This window comes from Micropterus dolomieu, linkage group LG14, assembly GCF_021292245.1.
Source record: "Micropterus dolomieu isolate WLL.071019.BEF.003 ecotype Adirondacks linkage group LG14, ASM2129224v1, whole genome shotgun sequence".
In the NCBI taxonomy this organism is placed as follows: Eukaryota; Metazoa; Chordata; class Actinopteri; order Centrarchiformes; family Centrarchidae; genus Micropterus; species Micropterus dolomieu.
This window is the reverse complement of record NC_060163.1, coordinates 19928032-19945051: the sequence shown is the minus strand read 5'-3', so window position 1 is coordinate 19945051 and position 17020 is coordinate 19928032. Positions and strand designations below refer to the sequence as shown.

At 41.6% G+C, this 17020-nt stretch overlaps 1 protein-coding gene across 1 annotated transcript; it reads right to left on the bottom strand.

The window, feature by feature from the left end:
• Positions 1 to 2662: 2662 nt before the first annotated feature.
• Positions 2663 to 16635, bottom strand: LOC123983535 (5-hydroxytryptamine receptor 3A-like). Its single transcript, XM_046069792.1, has 10 exons — positions 16622 to 16635; positions 11786 to 11972; positions 11002 to 11046; positions 10738 to 10847; positions 5671 to 5840; positions 5348 to 5505; positions 4409 to 4619; positions 4147 to 4324; positions 3944 to 4001; positions 2663 to 2902 (listed from the first exon to the last, which is right to left on the bottom strand). Exons 1-10 carry the CDS (start codon positions 16633 to 16635, stop codon positions 2663 to 2665), a joined length of 1371 nt encoding a protein of 456 aa, XP_045925748.1.
• Between the last annotated feature and the right edge of the window lie 385 nt (positions 16636 to 17020).

Sequence of the window (17020 nt, the reverse complement as noted above, 5' to 3'; positions counted from 1 at the left end):
TTAGAACACAACATAACAAAATTTTTCTTAATTGTTTATTTCAGAAGCACAAAGTCTGATACAAGTTTTCAGAACCAGATAAAACTTTTATTCCATCATGTGAATACATAATGTAGCTTCAATGTGGATGTGGAAAAACCCCATAAAGACAGCATGGAATTCCTCAAACCATAGAAGCAAAAAACACATTTACATGCCTTATGTTTTGCATATGGTATATACTATAATAGATGAGCAAACAAATAAATAAAGAAGAAAACTTGATGAGAATCTTGAGATGAGATGCTACACTTGCATTTTGTTATATATCTTATTATGTATCTGATGGACTGAGAATTGTGCATATTACACATCAAAGGCATATATATTATGGGAACTTTATAATACAATCAGACTGCTTATACAGAAAATATGTTAGATATATGGCAGTGTGTAGAACAGCAAACAACACTACTGATAGACTACATGTATCTAAACAGCTAATAACACATTTCCTAATTTTTTTCTTGAACTAAGTGTGAATACAGACTACAGAAGTGTAAAAATCCACTTGAGATTCTAAAATTCATCCTCAGCACTGCACCATGCAAATTTGTTTTCTTTATCTAATTTTATCATTTTTGCTTATAACGTTGCTTTGTAGTTTAAAGGGAACAACAAACAGCATCTCGTTTTACAACACTGTTGTAACATGACAAATACGTTACCTTGTATGTTAAATTAGCGTACACTCAGCGGTGGGTAGAGTAGCCCAAAACTGTACTCAAAAGTACAAATGGTCATCAAAATTACTATTTGAGTAAGAGTACAAAAGTATTTACTAAAAAATTACTTGAGTAGTGACAAACTTAGTGAGTAACTTAAGAAAACTAAACAATTTGTATTTTTCCCCAAGTTTTTTATTTGATGAGGATGTGACGATAATTATTTCAGATGTCTTCCTCAGGTAAAGGTAAAGAAGTGAACATACACTTGTATTTATTTGTGATGAAATGACAAGTCATCATCTCCTGATTAGACAACCTGACACATTTACACCAGGACAATATTCTCAGTGCGTATCCATCAAGTGTGCTTACAAAGTATTGCATTAATATTATAGTCTGTTAGTATTCCAATAAGTAAAGACTGTTTAAAAATATAAATTATTTTATTGCTATCCCCAATATTAAATTATGATTTGGCAAACAAATCAAATTACTCAATAATGCTGTGATGTTTCATAATTTATTGCCTATTAAAAACAGGTGTGTTCACTTCTTCAAGTTTACCTGAGGAAGATCCAGGGGCTTAGGTATAGACAGTGCAGACAGTGCAGCTGCACTGGGGCCCGCACTGTACTGTGGGCCCATAATGGTCATTTAAATGGTAAAAACATCTCTTGGTCTCATCTATCAACAGTAAACACCCAATACCCATCTAACTTTAGTGACCATGAAGATCAAGTAGTATATATACACTCATATGTGCATTTCCCCCTTTGCCGTGGTGTCTGACACCACAGATTTTCTGCAGCAAGCAGTAGGCTATGAGGTATACAGTGGAAAAAAATTGATTCCACAGATTCAGCAGAATACATTTTTATCTTATTTTCTTTGCTATTTGTGTCACATAACTCACATATGCAGTGATGATTGCTGGGTAATATGTACTATATGGCTGCCCAATCTTAAGAACTATTTGATCATGTGACAAGACGACAAGACTCCAGAAACCGGGTGAAATGCAAAATCTGCCAAGTAGACTAGCAGAGTCTAGGTGACACAGTCCGACTCTAAAATCCATCACATGATGGTACTTTGCTTTAGACTGCTGCATCCAGGCGCACGCAACACAGCTGCAGCAGCAGCGTGTGTGTTGGAAAGAGATGCACAAAAAGAGAACTGTTGAATTGAATGTGTTATTATGGGAGGAAATTGATTTAAGGAGCTTTAAATTAGGTATTTACTGCATCTTATCTGTTGTTAAACCGTGCAAAACGAGGAAACAAGGCACGCAAATTTGCCAATATAATGTTCCCTTCTAGACACAAACGCAGTGTGTGTGTGCATGTGCTTCGTATCTGTGTAGCCCAAGGGCCCATCATAACAGCCTGCACTGGGGCACGTTGTTACTACCTTACGCTGCAGGGAAGATCATATGTGGTTGAAACACTATAACAGTCACATCCACATGAAATAAGGGTAGTTTTTTTTGTGTGCATAATTTCATCTTTCTTCATCTGGCTACACCAGCATGACTAGTTAAATGCAGACTGCTTGTAAACTGTTAGCTTGAATATTTACATTAAGGCAGAAAGCAGGAAGAGTTTTTAAGAGTTTTTAAACTGTGTGTAGCTATTTATTAATAAACATATTAGCATTAACACAACAGACACCGATCTCTGTCAGCTCAGAGTCAGCACAGGGTGTCAAATACCGACGCTTTGAGAAAGTCTGACAAAGTATTGGTATTGGATGCCCTGGGATGAGACAGCACTAGCTGCACGTGCACAAGTGGATGCATGTAGTAAGAGTAAAAAATGAAGAGTATAAGTATGATACATTAAAACTACTCTGACAACAACAATTTACTCAAAAAAGTTACTTGGGTACATGTAACGGTGTAAATCTAACTTATACCCACCTCTGCTTACACTTAATCATGTTTTTAAACTTTAGCACTACTCGTCTGCTGCATAGATCCATTTTAAAAAGATACAAACTAAAAACAGACTGGCCACTGTGACATAGACAAAGAGGAAGACTTTGTTGATTATTTTAGCCACTCTGGTCCAGTAGCCAGGTTTCCCTTCTTCCTTCCTGCTGTTGAGAAGCACAGTCAGCGTTTTCTCCACCTGCCTAAGGTCATCTGAGAGCTTCTCCAAGGCATGGGAGTCCTCCATTAGTTTGCTGCTGCTGCCCTGCAGAAGTGGTTTAGTAAACGGGTTATTAAAGAAATTACGAAACACAAGATAGCAAGCTGCTATATTTGACATTCTGGTTTTTGTGTCTGTTGTGATGAGACTAAGGCCCCATCTACACTCCTCCGTTTTAGTTTAGAAACGGAGAATTACAACAAATATGATCTCCGTCCACTCTAGCGTTTTAGCTGCGTATCAGAGTTAATCTCCGTCTACATTAAAATGACTGAAAACGCACATCTAGTGGCCGTTCACGTACACTGGGCATGTGCGTGCCGGTGTAAACATGAAGCAGATGGTCTCTGTCTTCCGTAGTTACAGATTTGGTCGAAAAGAATAAAGTAATGCAGACGAAGAACCACACCAGATCTTTTTTTGCATGAATCAATTACGAGCAGTGACTGTTACTGAATGTAACACAGGAGTTAATAAGCGGCGGCAAACAGACTGGGAGTCATCGTAAAGTAAATACGGCTACATACACAGTACAATTGTAAGCATTAAGTGTTATTTGCACGGTACAAAATATTTTAATAAAAATACCAAGTCAAAAACTGTCAGTAGCATTGTGTTTCTGCTTTGTGTGTGAGCGTCTGTGTCATCGCTTCTAAAGTCCTCTGTTTTTGCCCGTCTTCACTAAAATGCCCTCCAGAAATGCGGGGTTGGCAGCGTTTCCAAACTTCTCCGTTTTAGGTCTTCGTTTGCGCCATTTTAGTCTGGATGGGATGTGCAAACGTAGCAAAAGGTCTCCGTTTTAAAACCAAAACTTAGTAGTGTGGATGGGGCCTAAAAGGGTTGGTTCATCCAAATAACAAATTAACATATTTTCTCACTTAACCATTGTGGTATCATGTCATGCAAACAGTTTTTGGGTTAGTCTTAAGATTTAAGTGAATGGGGAAACTTCAACAGCAATGTCTTCTTCCAGAAACAGAATCCATGTCTTTAATGCAAAGAGCCTACTGTCAAACGTTTTATAGACTTTTCCCTTTTTGTTTGGTATTTCATTTGGGTGAACCAACCATATTAATTAATTCTAACCTCTTTGGCCACTGACAGCAGTCCAGATGGAGTTTCACCAGTAGACACATCACAGACAGACACACAGTGAGTCCATTTCCTCTCATCTGAAAAGAAAAGTTTCGCACAAAGATGGTTGAAGCATATTCAAATAGTGTTATATTTATAGCAGGTAAATAAAATAGTAACAGTAGTAAACTGAACAACACGTAGAAATCTATGCTTTTGTGGAACAATTGTGGAAGGTGACTTTGCCTCGTTTGTCCCCACAGTCCTCACTCAGGCTTTGGTCTTTGTTTGCCTCGTCTTGGGATGCAGAGTCTTTCTCCATCAGATGCATCACCAAAATCGTCTCCAGGAGGCTGAGCATCATCAATGCAAAACTCCCAATACAGTAGGTTGCTAAAGGGAGGAGGCAGCATTATTAATGTGGACAAATATCTACACACTGAGTCAGCATATGCTCTGTACTCTGAGCTTCTTTACCTATAAGTGGAATCCTGTTTGATGAGGAAGGCAGAATTTCATTCAGAATAAGTTGTAACACAGTGACAGCAAGCAGCACAGTGACCTTGAAGCTGAGCTTTTCGCCCCCTCTGTCTGAGATCAGGAAGGAGGACAAGTCCAGACACAAGAAGAACAGGACAGGCAACAAGAAATTGACAACGTAGAGGAGGGACCGTCTCTTCATGGAGATCTGTGAAATTATTTTTAATGGTCAGGTGGTTGATCTTCCTACTCCTATACGTTAAAAAAGGAAACTGTTTGCTTCACTTAGTGTTGCCTAATAAGAATTCATGATGTCTAAAACGTATTAACAGGAAAGAAGCAGAGGAGAAAACAACAAAATCAGGTGGAGGCAGTGCAGGCAGCACATTGAGGCCACTGTGGCTGCAGGGCATATGACCATATGGCTGTCATGGCCTCTTTGATGTTCCTACTATGCCTGCGCCAGCCAACTTTGCAATATCACACACCACACTACATCTTTCATACTTCTCTGAATACAGATGTACAGAGGGTAACCATGTCCTAGGAAAAAACTACTGTTGTTCCCATTGCAAAAAAAGCCCATGCAGTTTGCAATAGGAGCAACAGAGGGATGGAGGAAGCTACACTCACATTAGCCTCCTTTACAGCCATCTCAAAAAAAGGGAAATACATGCTCCCCATTCTATTGGTCAACTTCTGTTTTTACCGAGGAAACTTAACTCTTTTAACGTGGACTAAACGGTTATGACTATGTTTTATAGATCCTTTATTAAATCAATTGTAACTTTTGTCCTGATTTGCTATTTGTTTGGAAATCTTAAGATGAGGAGTAGGACATGCTACATAGAGTGGTAAAACACCTGCTCTCAGATAACAGAGGTGTCCCAGCTCAATAGTTTCCACCACTGTGTGTTTGTATCCAGAAATACTTACAGTGTAAACAATTGTGCTTTGTTCAAAGCCTAAAGTGTTGACACTTTTGGTGGTGGTGTTCATTCTCATTAACAGCCACTCATACACAGTCGGCAAATCATGAGACCACTCTGACATCGATGGATCGCTGATCTCCTGAACAAGCTGTATTTCCTTGACTGAGGTGGGAGATAAAAAAAATAAATACAGTGAGGTTTCTTATTAGGTCAACAAAGAAGGAATGTATGTGGTGGCATCTGCTGGTGTGTGCTCATGTGGCACTACAGCAAAACATTTTTGGTGAATGTCTAGAAATATTTAAACACAACAGGTTACATGCTCACCGTGGTGTATGGCAGATTTGAAAGATATGTTGCAGCTCTGAATGTCGAAAGGGAATTTGTAAACTTGCATCTTGCATGTGCTGACCAGAACCATATCATTCAGACGTACAACCCAACCGTTCCAAAATATTCTGATATAAGGACTTGGGGGAGCTTTATCCATTTCTGTCCTATATGAGAACAAACATACATTATGTCAAAAGCTTTATGCTTCAAATTAAAGTTCAATCATACCATACAAATAAATCTAAGTAACATACAGTATGATGCAATTAACTATGTCTTAACCTCTTTATTTTTCTCTAATTTACCTTTTTGTTTCTATAAATACACTATCCACACAATGTGACAATGTCATATTTCAGCCTGTTCCAACATTTTATATTATATATTTTGTACACACAGGATAGTACTACTGAATTACTGTAATAACGTCTCGGGTTACGTATGTAACCCTTGTTCCCCGAGAAGGGGAACGAGACACTGCGTCGGTGACGACACTATGGGAACGCCTCTGGGCGTGGCAGGGCTGAAATCATGAATGAAACTACTCCAATCCTAGCCGTTGCTAGAACGGTAGCGTGTGACGGCGTAACTGGAGGCGTATATAAGCACGCCGGCACACCAGACACATTAGCTCTTTGCTATGAAGCAAGGCACTCCAGGCGGGGCAAGGTGTGGCGTATCGACGCAGTGTCTCGTTCCCCTTCTCGGGGAACAAGGGTTACATACGTAACCCGAGACATTCCCCTTTGAGGGAACTCGAAATGCGTCGGTGACGACACTATGGGAACGTGAATACCCACTATGCCACGCCGAAGCCTCTGCCTGCCCCCCAGCGTGCAGTAACCAGTAGGCACGACTAAGAGGAGAGTGCACGGGTGCCGGGTGCAGAAGGAAGGTCCAGACTGTAAAACCGGATGAAAGTGTGAGGAGTGGCCCAGCCAGCTGCCTCACACAAATCCTGGAGCGAAGCCCCTGCGAGGAGGGCCCTAGAGGCCGCTATGCCTCGAGTAGAGTGTGCCCTTACGGCCATAGGTGAACGTAACCCGCGCACCTGATAGGCCAGGGAAATAGTCTGAACAATCCAGTTGCTGATCGTGTGTTTAGAAGCGGGGAGCCCAGCCTTGGGGGACCCGAAACACACCAGCAACTGGTCTGCTTTCCTCCACTGGGAGGACCTCAGAGTGTAAATACTCACTCATCTGCTCTGCCCGGTCAGAGCAGATGAAGTCTCCCGTCCTCCGCCGTCACATGAGGTGGGGGATGAAACACCTGCAGCACCGTAGACCCTGCCAACCTGGACGGAACCTTAGGGACATAGCCCGAACAGGGGTGCAGGATGGCTCTGACCCTACCCGGGGAAAACTCCAGGCATTGAGGAGAAACCGAAAGTGCCTGGAGAACCCCCACCCTCCTCAGAGAGGTGATAGCGAGGAGAAAGGCAATCTTAAGGGTCAGGCGCCTCAAGGAACTGGACCCCCTCAGGGGCCAGACCCACAGTCTCCACAGGGCGGGGCAAGGGTGAAAGACCTGGCCCTCCGCCTGAGACAGCAGGTACCTCCTCAGAGGGACCTGCCATGGCGGGCCCTCCAGGAGTGATATTATGTCCGAGAACCACACTTGGGCCGGCCAAAACGGGGATACTAGCAGTAGGCTGACACTGTCCTGACGGACCCGCTCCAGAACCCCCGGGAGCAGAGCAACTGGGGGAAAAGCATACAGACGGCGCCTCGGCCACGTCTGCACCATGGCATCCAGCCCTAGCGGGGCTGGGGATGAGAGGGAAAACCACAGTGGACAGTGCGTAGTCTCTTGAGACGCAAACAGATCCACGTCTATAGGGCCGAACCTTTCGCACAATAACTCCACCACCTTGGGGTTGATTCTGGGTCTGGGTCGCTCTGAGAGACAGCAGTCTCTGCTGGGACCACAGGAGGATCTGATGTGCCAGCTTGCATGGGCACGAGTGCAGACCCCCCTGGTGATTCAAATAGGCCACCACTGCCGTGTTGTCGGTCCTGACAAGGACGTGGCGACCGCGGAGAGCGGGCAGGAACCTCCTCAGAGCTCTGAAAACCGCCAACATTTCCAGGCAAATGATGCTCCTGCCAGGAGCCTCTCGCCAAGTGGCCGTCCATGACCGCGCCCCACCCCGTGAGTGAGGCGTCTGTCGAAATAATTGTCCGGCGACATGACGCTCCCAACACGGGACCCTGGGACAGGAACCAAGGTTTCCTCCATACTGACAGGGAACGAAGGCACCTGCTCGTAACCCGTATCAGACGGAACGGATTTCCCCTCGGGGAGAACCCCTTGGATTTTAACCATCACTGCAGGGCTCTCATGTGTAGAAGGCCAGACGGGATTACGCTGGACGCTGCCGCCATGAGACCCAACACCCTCTGAAAGTGTTTCACGGTGATGGTGCGGCCTAGCTTCACTCTGGTCACTGAGGACACAATGGACCCGACGCTTGCAGGCAACAGGTGGGCCCGCGTTGTCGTCGAGTCCCACACCACCCCTAGGAACGTAGTCCATTGGGCGGGCATCAGCACAACAGAGTCTCATCGGGACCAGAGCTGCACCCATGCATTTGGTGAACGTGCAAGAGGAGAGTGCTAGGCCGAATGGAAGAACCCGATACTGGTACGCTGCGCCCCTGAAGGCGAACCACAGGAACTTCCTGTGAGAGGGACGGATGGAGATGTGGAAATATGCGTCTCGCAGATCTATCGTGACAACCCAATCCTCGGATTGGATGTGGCTGACGATGGCGGGGATGGTGAGTATCTTGAACCTGAATCTCCTCACAGATTGGTTCAGGTACCGCAGATCTCCAGACCACCCCGTTGAATCTGGGGGGGCCGACCCGGAACTGCAGCCTGTAGCCATCCACAGGACCCACGAGACAATAGTGGCCAGTTTTATGCGTAGGTCCCCGGTGGCACCCTGAAGTGGAGGTCCGCCAGGGAAAAAACGCCGATAACCCGCGGTGTGTGAGCCCGAGCGCCTCCCGACTGCGGCCCTTCGGGGCAGGCAGGACGGCGCGTGCTCGCCTCCTCGCCTCCTCCATAATGCTGAGCACATCCAGCTCCTCAGAACCGTACAGCCGCAGCCTCTCCGGGCTCACACCTCGAGCGGGAGAAGCCGAAAAACAGGCTCCCGAACGGGGAAGAGGGGAGTCGGAGCCAGCAGACGATGAACGGGAAAAAGCCTTGGCAGTCCCGATGCCCTCGGAGATGTCGCGCTGGGAGCCTCAGCACCCTCAGGGGCAGGGCCTCACACTTGAGACTTGCCTGGACATGCGGCATCGCCAGACAGGAAACACACAGGGCATGAGTGTCCCCAGCCGTGATGTAGCGCGGGCATGGAAAAACACACTGCCTGAACTGCTCACCAGCCATCTCCTCTGCTTCTCCTTCCAGGTCTCGTGGTTTTTTTTCCTGAGTAGTCTTGAACATGCCAGAGTGCCTGCTGAATAGAAAAAAGCTAATGTGTCCGGTGTGCCGGTGTGCTTATATACACCTCCAGTTACGCCGTCACACGCTACTGTTCTAGCAACGCCAACAGGATTGGAGTAGTTTCATTTATGATTTCAGCCCTGCCACGCCCAGAGGCGTTCCCATAGTGTCGTCACCGACGCAGTTCGAGTTCCCTCGAAGGGGAACTGGGTCTACCAACAGTAGTTCATGAAAGAAGTATAGGGAATAAGGGGGTAACAAATTTGCAGTTAGGAAGGCCATTGAATAAAGTACTTTATAAATGATTACCCAATACATACTAAATAGAAACCAAAAATGCATTAACGTTACAGGCAAACACTGGGCAGTAACGATGACCATCACACAAACACAGGCAGGGTGATTAACACAGGTGAGATCACCAAACAATAACCTCAAAACTCAAAATCAATTCCTGGAATAAGTCATCTTGATCTTTAAAAGAACATGTTTAGGCATTTGCATGGCTAAATAATTTTATTTGTATTTCATTATTTTATTGCATTTTATTGCGTCGGCACACTTACCTGTTTTCCCCACTTTTCCTGTCTTGTTATCTGCACTGACCAAAATTATAAACACAACACTTTTGTTTTTGCCCCCATTCATCATGAGCTCTTCCTCCTCATCGGGGTCTCGACCTGACTGCAACTTCGCACAGCCATTGAAGAGGAGTGGACCAGCATTCCACAGGCCACAATCAACAACCTGATCAACTCTATGCGAAGGAGATGTGTTGCACTGCGTGAGGCAAATGGTGGTCACACCAGATACTGACTGGTTTCCGTCCCCTTCGGACTCCTTCAATACAGCAAAACTGCACATTTTCGAGTGGCCTTTTATTGTGGCCAGCCTAAGGCACACCTGTACCCATGCTGTCTGATCAGCATCTTGATATGCCACAGCTGTGAGCTGGATGGATTATCTAGGAAAAGGGGAAGTGCTCACTAACACAGATTTTGACAGATTTGTGAAAAATATTTGATAGAAATAGGCCTTTTGTGTACACAGAGAAATTTTTAGATCTTTAAGATCAGCATATGATGAATGGGGGCAAAAACAAAAGTTTTGCGTTTATAATTTTGTTCAGTGTAGTAACAATATTTCATTCTGCTGTAATTTATAGTATTCAGTAAGTATTCAGGAGTTACAAAAATATTTGCAGCGTATTTTAAGTCCCCACACAAAGTTGTTACTTTCTTATTCCCGTACCTATGTATTACTCATTCTCAACGTATACAATAATTACACTAATTTGATGTGCGATAGTTTAGTGTTAACATATATTTCAAACCCAAGATGCTATATGTTTAATGGATGCACCATTACATTTCTCCATTAGTGCATATGGCTTAGTTAAATCTTGATTAGTTTTGATTGTTTCAGACTTTCACAAAGCATTTTACATTAAAAATACATATATGTAATACATAATATTTGAAATAATCAACACATTTAAAACCTGTATAAATGTTGTGGCATCGAAATACTTCAGTTTTTGTGTCATTTCTAAACAGTAACTGTTGAGAATGAATATGTGACATGCAAACACAATAAAACGTACATCTCTTCAATAGTTATATCAGGCCTCCACAATCTATCAATAGGAACTGACATACTACTAAGCCCACAAAAGTCCTCTGGTTTCCAGTAAATGTGTTCATTTTGCCACGCCTACACAGGAAAATGAGAGAGGAAGGGGGTAAGGAAAAAAGAAAGGAGAGAAAGACAAAGAAAAGATGAAAAGAATGGAAATCATTTGAGTTTCCACTTAACATGAACATGTGAGAATGATCAAAAAGTGCTGTCCATCTCAGGCACAACTCACCATATAAATCCAAATGTAAGGAACAAAAGTCTGGTCAGTCTCCTTCTATGAGAAAAGAAATGCAATATTTGTGAAAATCTTTCACAATTAACATCGTCATAAGATAACCATAAACACGGCTACACAATCAAAAAACATTGTGCTATACTGGTTTTAACATATCATACAAGTTGACAAAAATCTGACTTCATATGTAACTTTGAGGAAACAAACGACAGTTATCTGGATCAGCCAATCAGCTTTACTACAGACAACCCGATGAGACAATAAAGTTGCATTTATTCTTCTGAGTTGTACCTTCAATGGCTACATTTTCATTTTCACAGCAAATAAAATCTACCAACTTGTATGTATGTTGTATCATGAAAGTAGTAGAAATATGAAATTATCTGAAAACGAGATTCTAATTTTTATCTAATAACAAAAGTGAGCCCCTACATCTACAGTAACAATGCTTAAAGACAGCTACATAAGCTTTGTCACAGCACTCAAGTGAGTTTGTAACATTATTTAAGGTGTAATGTTTCGATTTATATGGCTGACAGTTAGTTTGGTTACATATAAAAGCCAAGAAAGTGCAGAAGTTGGGAGCTTTTGTTAGTTTTAGAGTGCTAGCATATGGCTACTATACTATACTATATCCAAAACAAAAACCAGGGCACATGGCCATGATTTTCACAAAATATCATATAATTTAATTTCAAAATTTAATTTCAGAAATAATTATTAACATTAAAAAGAAAAAAAAAATGACACAAAATGTAAAGTATAATTTAAAACTTACCACATCTAGGATGCTATGGACCAGCATTTGGAGGTATACATTTGTAGTCGTTGTGTAGTTTATAACAGGCCGGGCCATGGTGTACAGATCATTATTTTTGGTCAGGTTGAGGTAGTTCAAAACATCCTGATAACCACATTTACCCTCAGAGGAATCGCTATTTACTGGAAGAATATCAAGATACATTCTGAGTTTATAGTTGAAAGCAAAAAAATAAAGACATTTGACTTCCATGCTCTTATCTTTGCTTTTAAATTAGAACTTCAGAGTTTTATGTTTTTGTTTTTGATTGTCTGTACATCAGAGTTACTGTGTGTGTTCATCATTACTTATAATTTAGAGGAAATGACAAACATCTGTTAGTGCAGCAATCTACTGCTTCTGAATGTATTATCAAACCTTGAAAAACACCAACTCACCAATATCTACAGTAATATCCAGTGATTGGTGTCTATCCACTGATAGGCTGTTATGAGATAGGTGTTGGCAGTGGTGCCAACTTTTATGTCATTAGTACACTTTAATGATTTATTAAATGTGAGCATTTTTCAGGAATTTAAGTCTAAATAGGGTTTCCATTTATGAGCCATCTGCTATACATAAAAATGAATGGTGTTCAAATCAAGGACAGAGGTGCAATTTTCTCGTTTTTTAAACCCAAGCCTGGACTGGAATAAAAAAATCAGGCTGGGAATCTTTAACGTCAAACCAAGCCAATTGTCATGCATTCATAACAGAACACACAACATCCAAGATACTTTTGGAGTGTTTGCTTCCTCTACATACTTTCCTCAAAGCTCTGATTGAAGTTCTGTTGATAATCGAGAAGTTGAGGTCGCTCTGTATAATTGGAGGTACTTCCACCTGAAAGAAAAGAGTATATCTTTGTTGTCAATATGTTTTCTTTTCACACACATGTCGTGATTTCCTACATAGAACGAAGTGTTGACAACATTTATTAGTTATTTAAAACATAGAATCAACTTGGGAAGGGTAGTTGTGACACGATGTGCTGAGGACAGTCTTACTAATACCACTTTGATTTACCGTGACTCAACTTGATTCAGTTGTAGCAGTTTTGCAAGTGTATTTGAAAAACAAAGAAATATTAATATTTTTATATATGCAGATAGTTGTGGTTTTAACTGCTTTTGAAATATCCATCTATCCATATCCAAATTATTTGGCTCTACCCTAAAACAATGGAGGTGAATGGGATTTTGTTTGTGAAGCTCACCGTACTGTTAAATGGCAATTACAAAATTCAACAGCAACATTTCCAGGAACAGTGTCCCTGTTCCACTGAATTATCCACATACCACACAATGTGAATAGTTTTTAGGAAGACATTTTGATGGCATTTTTGTTTTATTTGGAATGCTGTGAGTATCACAAACAAAACCCCATTAACTTATATTGTATTAGGGTGGCAAGAAAAAAAATACAAAAAACTAAAAGAATAATATTCTGGGTTGCTAGATACCAGTTAAGGTTTTTTATAATTGTGTGAACTGATCCATTTGCAATCGACTTTGAAATTCTGATTTACTGTGTGTGTTCTTCATTACATATAATTTAGAAGAAATGACAAACATTAATCTGTGTGGTTAGCTGCTTCTGAATATATTATCAAGCCTTGAAAAACACCAGCTCACAAATATCTGATTATCCAGTGATTGTGGTCACTGAAAGGCCATTATGAGATGAATGTTGGCAGGACTGCCGGTTGTCATCAGTCCACTAATGGACAGATAACTAATTATTTATTAAATGTGAGCATTTTTGCACTAATTTACTATCTAAATAGGGTTTCCATTTGGTATCCATCTCCAAATACATGTTGTGTAATTCAAGGACAGGAATGCAATTCTAGTAAACTCAACTGGAATAATACTTTGGGCCGGTAATTTTAACGTCAGGCCATTTACAACAGACAATGTATACTTTGTTGAAATACTTTTTCTGTTTACTGCTTATACAAGTAATATATATTTTAGTTTAATTACTACACACAAAAAGCTTCAAAAAGCATCCACAATGGTTAAAAACAGTGACTTCAGGTGTGCGCTGAGACCACACCAAGCTCAGTGGGAGAAAAAAGGTTGTTGGAGTGCATTATGTAGATGCCGGTGGCTGTGTGGATGCCGCATGTGTTTGCTCTAACCGAGCTGTGTTGCTTGTCCCCAGGGAGCTGGGGTATGTAGCGTGTGGTAGGTTGATCTGTTAGGGTAATTGATGATTGTTCACTTGGTTGCCATTTATCCTGTGTCTTGAGTTACCTTTAATGACACTTTTCACCTCCCATTTTAGAGGAGATTGTTTTCAGTTGATTGTAGTGTTCTTAAGTTAACAACAAAATATTTGATTTATTCTTGAACTGTTCTCCGCCCATCCTCTGATTCTTTCCACCCAATTTAGAATTCAATTTATTTGTTGGTCCCACTTTCCTGGATGCCACTGTGATGTAACAAATATTGGGTCTCATCTGGGATCTTTCTTTTAAAATCAGGACGGTAAGGTTTACTTTTTGAGTGTGGATTAAATATATTGTAATCGCTTAAGGTTTTGATATTGCCCAGGGTGTTGCCTTGGCTGGTGTCCTAAAACTTCCTGGTCGTATCCAGCTTGACTCAATCAGCCTCTCAGAAAACTATGTTGAAACCATATGAATCTTATATTTTGCTTAAAACATGTCATTTTGAAAAGCAAATATGGTCAGAACCCAATTTACTAAATAAATATTTTCTCATTTATCTATAGCTATGCAGATAGTTGTGGTTTTAACAGGTTCTGAGAGATGTCTGCATCTACCCTAAAGCAATGGAGATGAATGGGATTTTGTTTGTGAGGCTCTGCCCTGTAAAATGGCATTTAATCAAATCTCAAAAACAAAACAAAACAAAACTCTATTGTGTTGGGGTGGCAACAGACAAAATCATAATTATCTGCATGTCTAGATGTCAGTTAAGGTTTTAATTATATAATATAATATAATTGTGTGAACAGACACATAAATATTAAGTTCCAAAAATCCTAGAATTCAAGTTTGTCAACAGGACACACTGAAGCTAGTTTGTATCAATTAAAGAGGATAGCAAATTGGATGATCAGCCAACATTTCATGTCCCTTACACTGACATTTTTCTTTAAATTAACAAGCAGAAAAAATGATGAGGAATTAAAAGTTTAACCAAACTGCAAAACATTACTCCGTGTACACCTGCATGCATCATACACAATTATCCCAGCTTACCTGTGAGAGGGAGCAAAAAGAGGAAACCTGCAAGCATCATGACTGTCCGAGGTCTGCACATTTAATGAGCATTGCTGTCCTCGTCCACTGCCTTGTACTGGAAGGGGGCTGGGCAAATGTAAAGTAATGATGTGATGAATGTCTTTTTCTTCTAATGATAGAAACACATCTAATGCAACAAAGCAGTTACACTTAGCGGCCTGTGGGTAGATCAATTTTGCTTATTAAACCAAAACCCATTTAATTCTTGCTTCTAGTGTTATTGTGGTTTAGTTTCCAAGTAAATTAATTCAATGTAGAAACTCTGAAATGAGTAACAAACTACAATTTGCATTTATTTACAATTTACTGTTCATAAATGGTTACTGCGCCAAGCTTAATTAATTATAATCAGGCTGCAGTCTCTTCCCTCTGGTGTGTCTCAGCTGAGCAGCTTTAAACACACACGGAGCGAAGTCAACGGACAGCAGATCAGAGGTGGCAATTACTCCAGTTGGCAACAACCACTCTCGTTACAGTAAGTACGTGTAACAAAACCTTCACATCATGGTTTTGGGGTTCTTGTTGTTTTTGGATTTTAATGGTGTTTTTGGTAGCTGCATGGGCTCCGTCAGCACAGGAAACAGTATTGATTAATTCACGACTCTCAACTGTGGGTCTGTTTGAGTCGTTCATTTGTCACGTGACAGCTCAGCTACAGGGCTGTGGTAAGCGGGCAGCACAGGAAACAGAAGTGATTAGTTCACGACTCTGAACTGTGGGTCTCTAGGTCTGAGTCGTTCATTTGTCATGTGACAGCTACTGTGGAGCATGAATGAATGACTCGTTCACCGCTCACATGGGTCCTCCTCAGTCTTTCGTTCACTCGGCAGGCTGAGTGACTGCCAGCGCCGGAGAATGAGAGTCAGGTCGGCTGTCAGTCACTGGACTGACATTATATAGCTGTTTTGTTAATTATGTGACATTTAATAAAGCATAACATTATTACAGCGCAGTAATATTGTGCTAAGTTATAGTTTAAACACAGCTGTACCGTAACTTTAGTCCTGCTAGTGTTTAACATTACAGCTAACAGCTGATGAGAGTTGTTCTGGGTCCGCTCCACTTCAGAGCCCTGACAACGTTCTACCTGGAGCCGAATTACCTCAGAGGTCATCTCCTCTCCAAAACAAACAGACTCGGTCATTAAAACATTAAAACACAGCCACATAGCAATGTTAGCATTAGCCCTGTAAACAGTTAACAGCTGATCCAGGTCCGTCAGAGAAGGCAACGTAACTTTTCTGTTTTCTTTAACAGAGCCGTGCTGTTGTTTCACAGCTCGTGATGGTGAACAACCTGGCAGTGTTTGGGAGTGATGTGCTCATGTGTGTTTTTCTGTCTGCAGAATCCGGACCTAATGTGTTCAGGGATGATGATAGTAATAATATACGTAAGCTTTTATATGGCTGGTCTGGTTGTATACTCGGGAAAGATTGTGAAAATGGAAGGATTTAGCCGGAGTAGTGGATTGCATATAGACAACATATATCTGTGGTTTTTACATGGTTTGAATTTGGTTGTGGGCCCAGGGGGGGGGTTACATAATGGATGGCATACAGTAATCAAGAGGTGAATTTGTGTATTATACTTTGTCAAATAAAGCAAGCCAGGCAGCCTTCCGTGTTTGAGAACGGCGCTGTTTTTTAATCGCCCACTAGACGGCTGCAGCGCCACAATAACCAGCCTAGTTCAAATGAACGAAATTAACGAAATGACTCAAAAAAAGATAAGTTCATTTTAATGAACGAGATTTGAATGAACGAGTCTGTCAAAAGACTCGAACTTGCACTAATCACTACGCTAGACCCTTTTTACTGTTGCACGTGCCCCTGTATGCAAGTGCTGTGCCTCAGTGAAATTTTTAAAACCCCTTGGCGTCGTTTTTGGACTTGTGACTTTGCGGTCAAGTTAGTAACAATATATGCAACGTCCGGTTACAG

Coding starts and splice junctions, on each gene's coding strand:
- LOC123983535 (XM_046069792.1), bottom strand. Junction 5,506..5,670: donor CAAATCTGCCATACACCACG/GTGAGCATGTAA, acceptor CTCCCACCTCAG/TCAAGGAAATACAGCTTGTT. Junction 2,903..3,943: donor TGCTGTCAGTGGCCAAAGAG/GTTAGAATTAAT, acceptor CCACTTCTGCAG/GGCAGCAGCAGCAAACTAAT.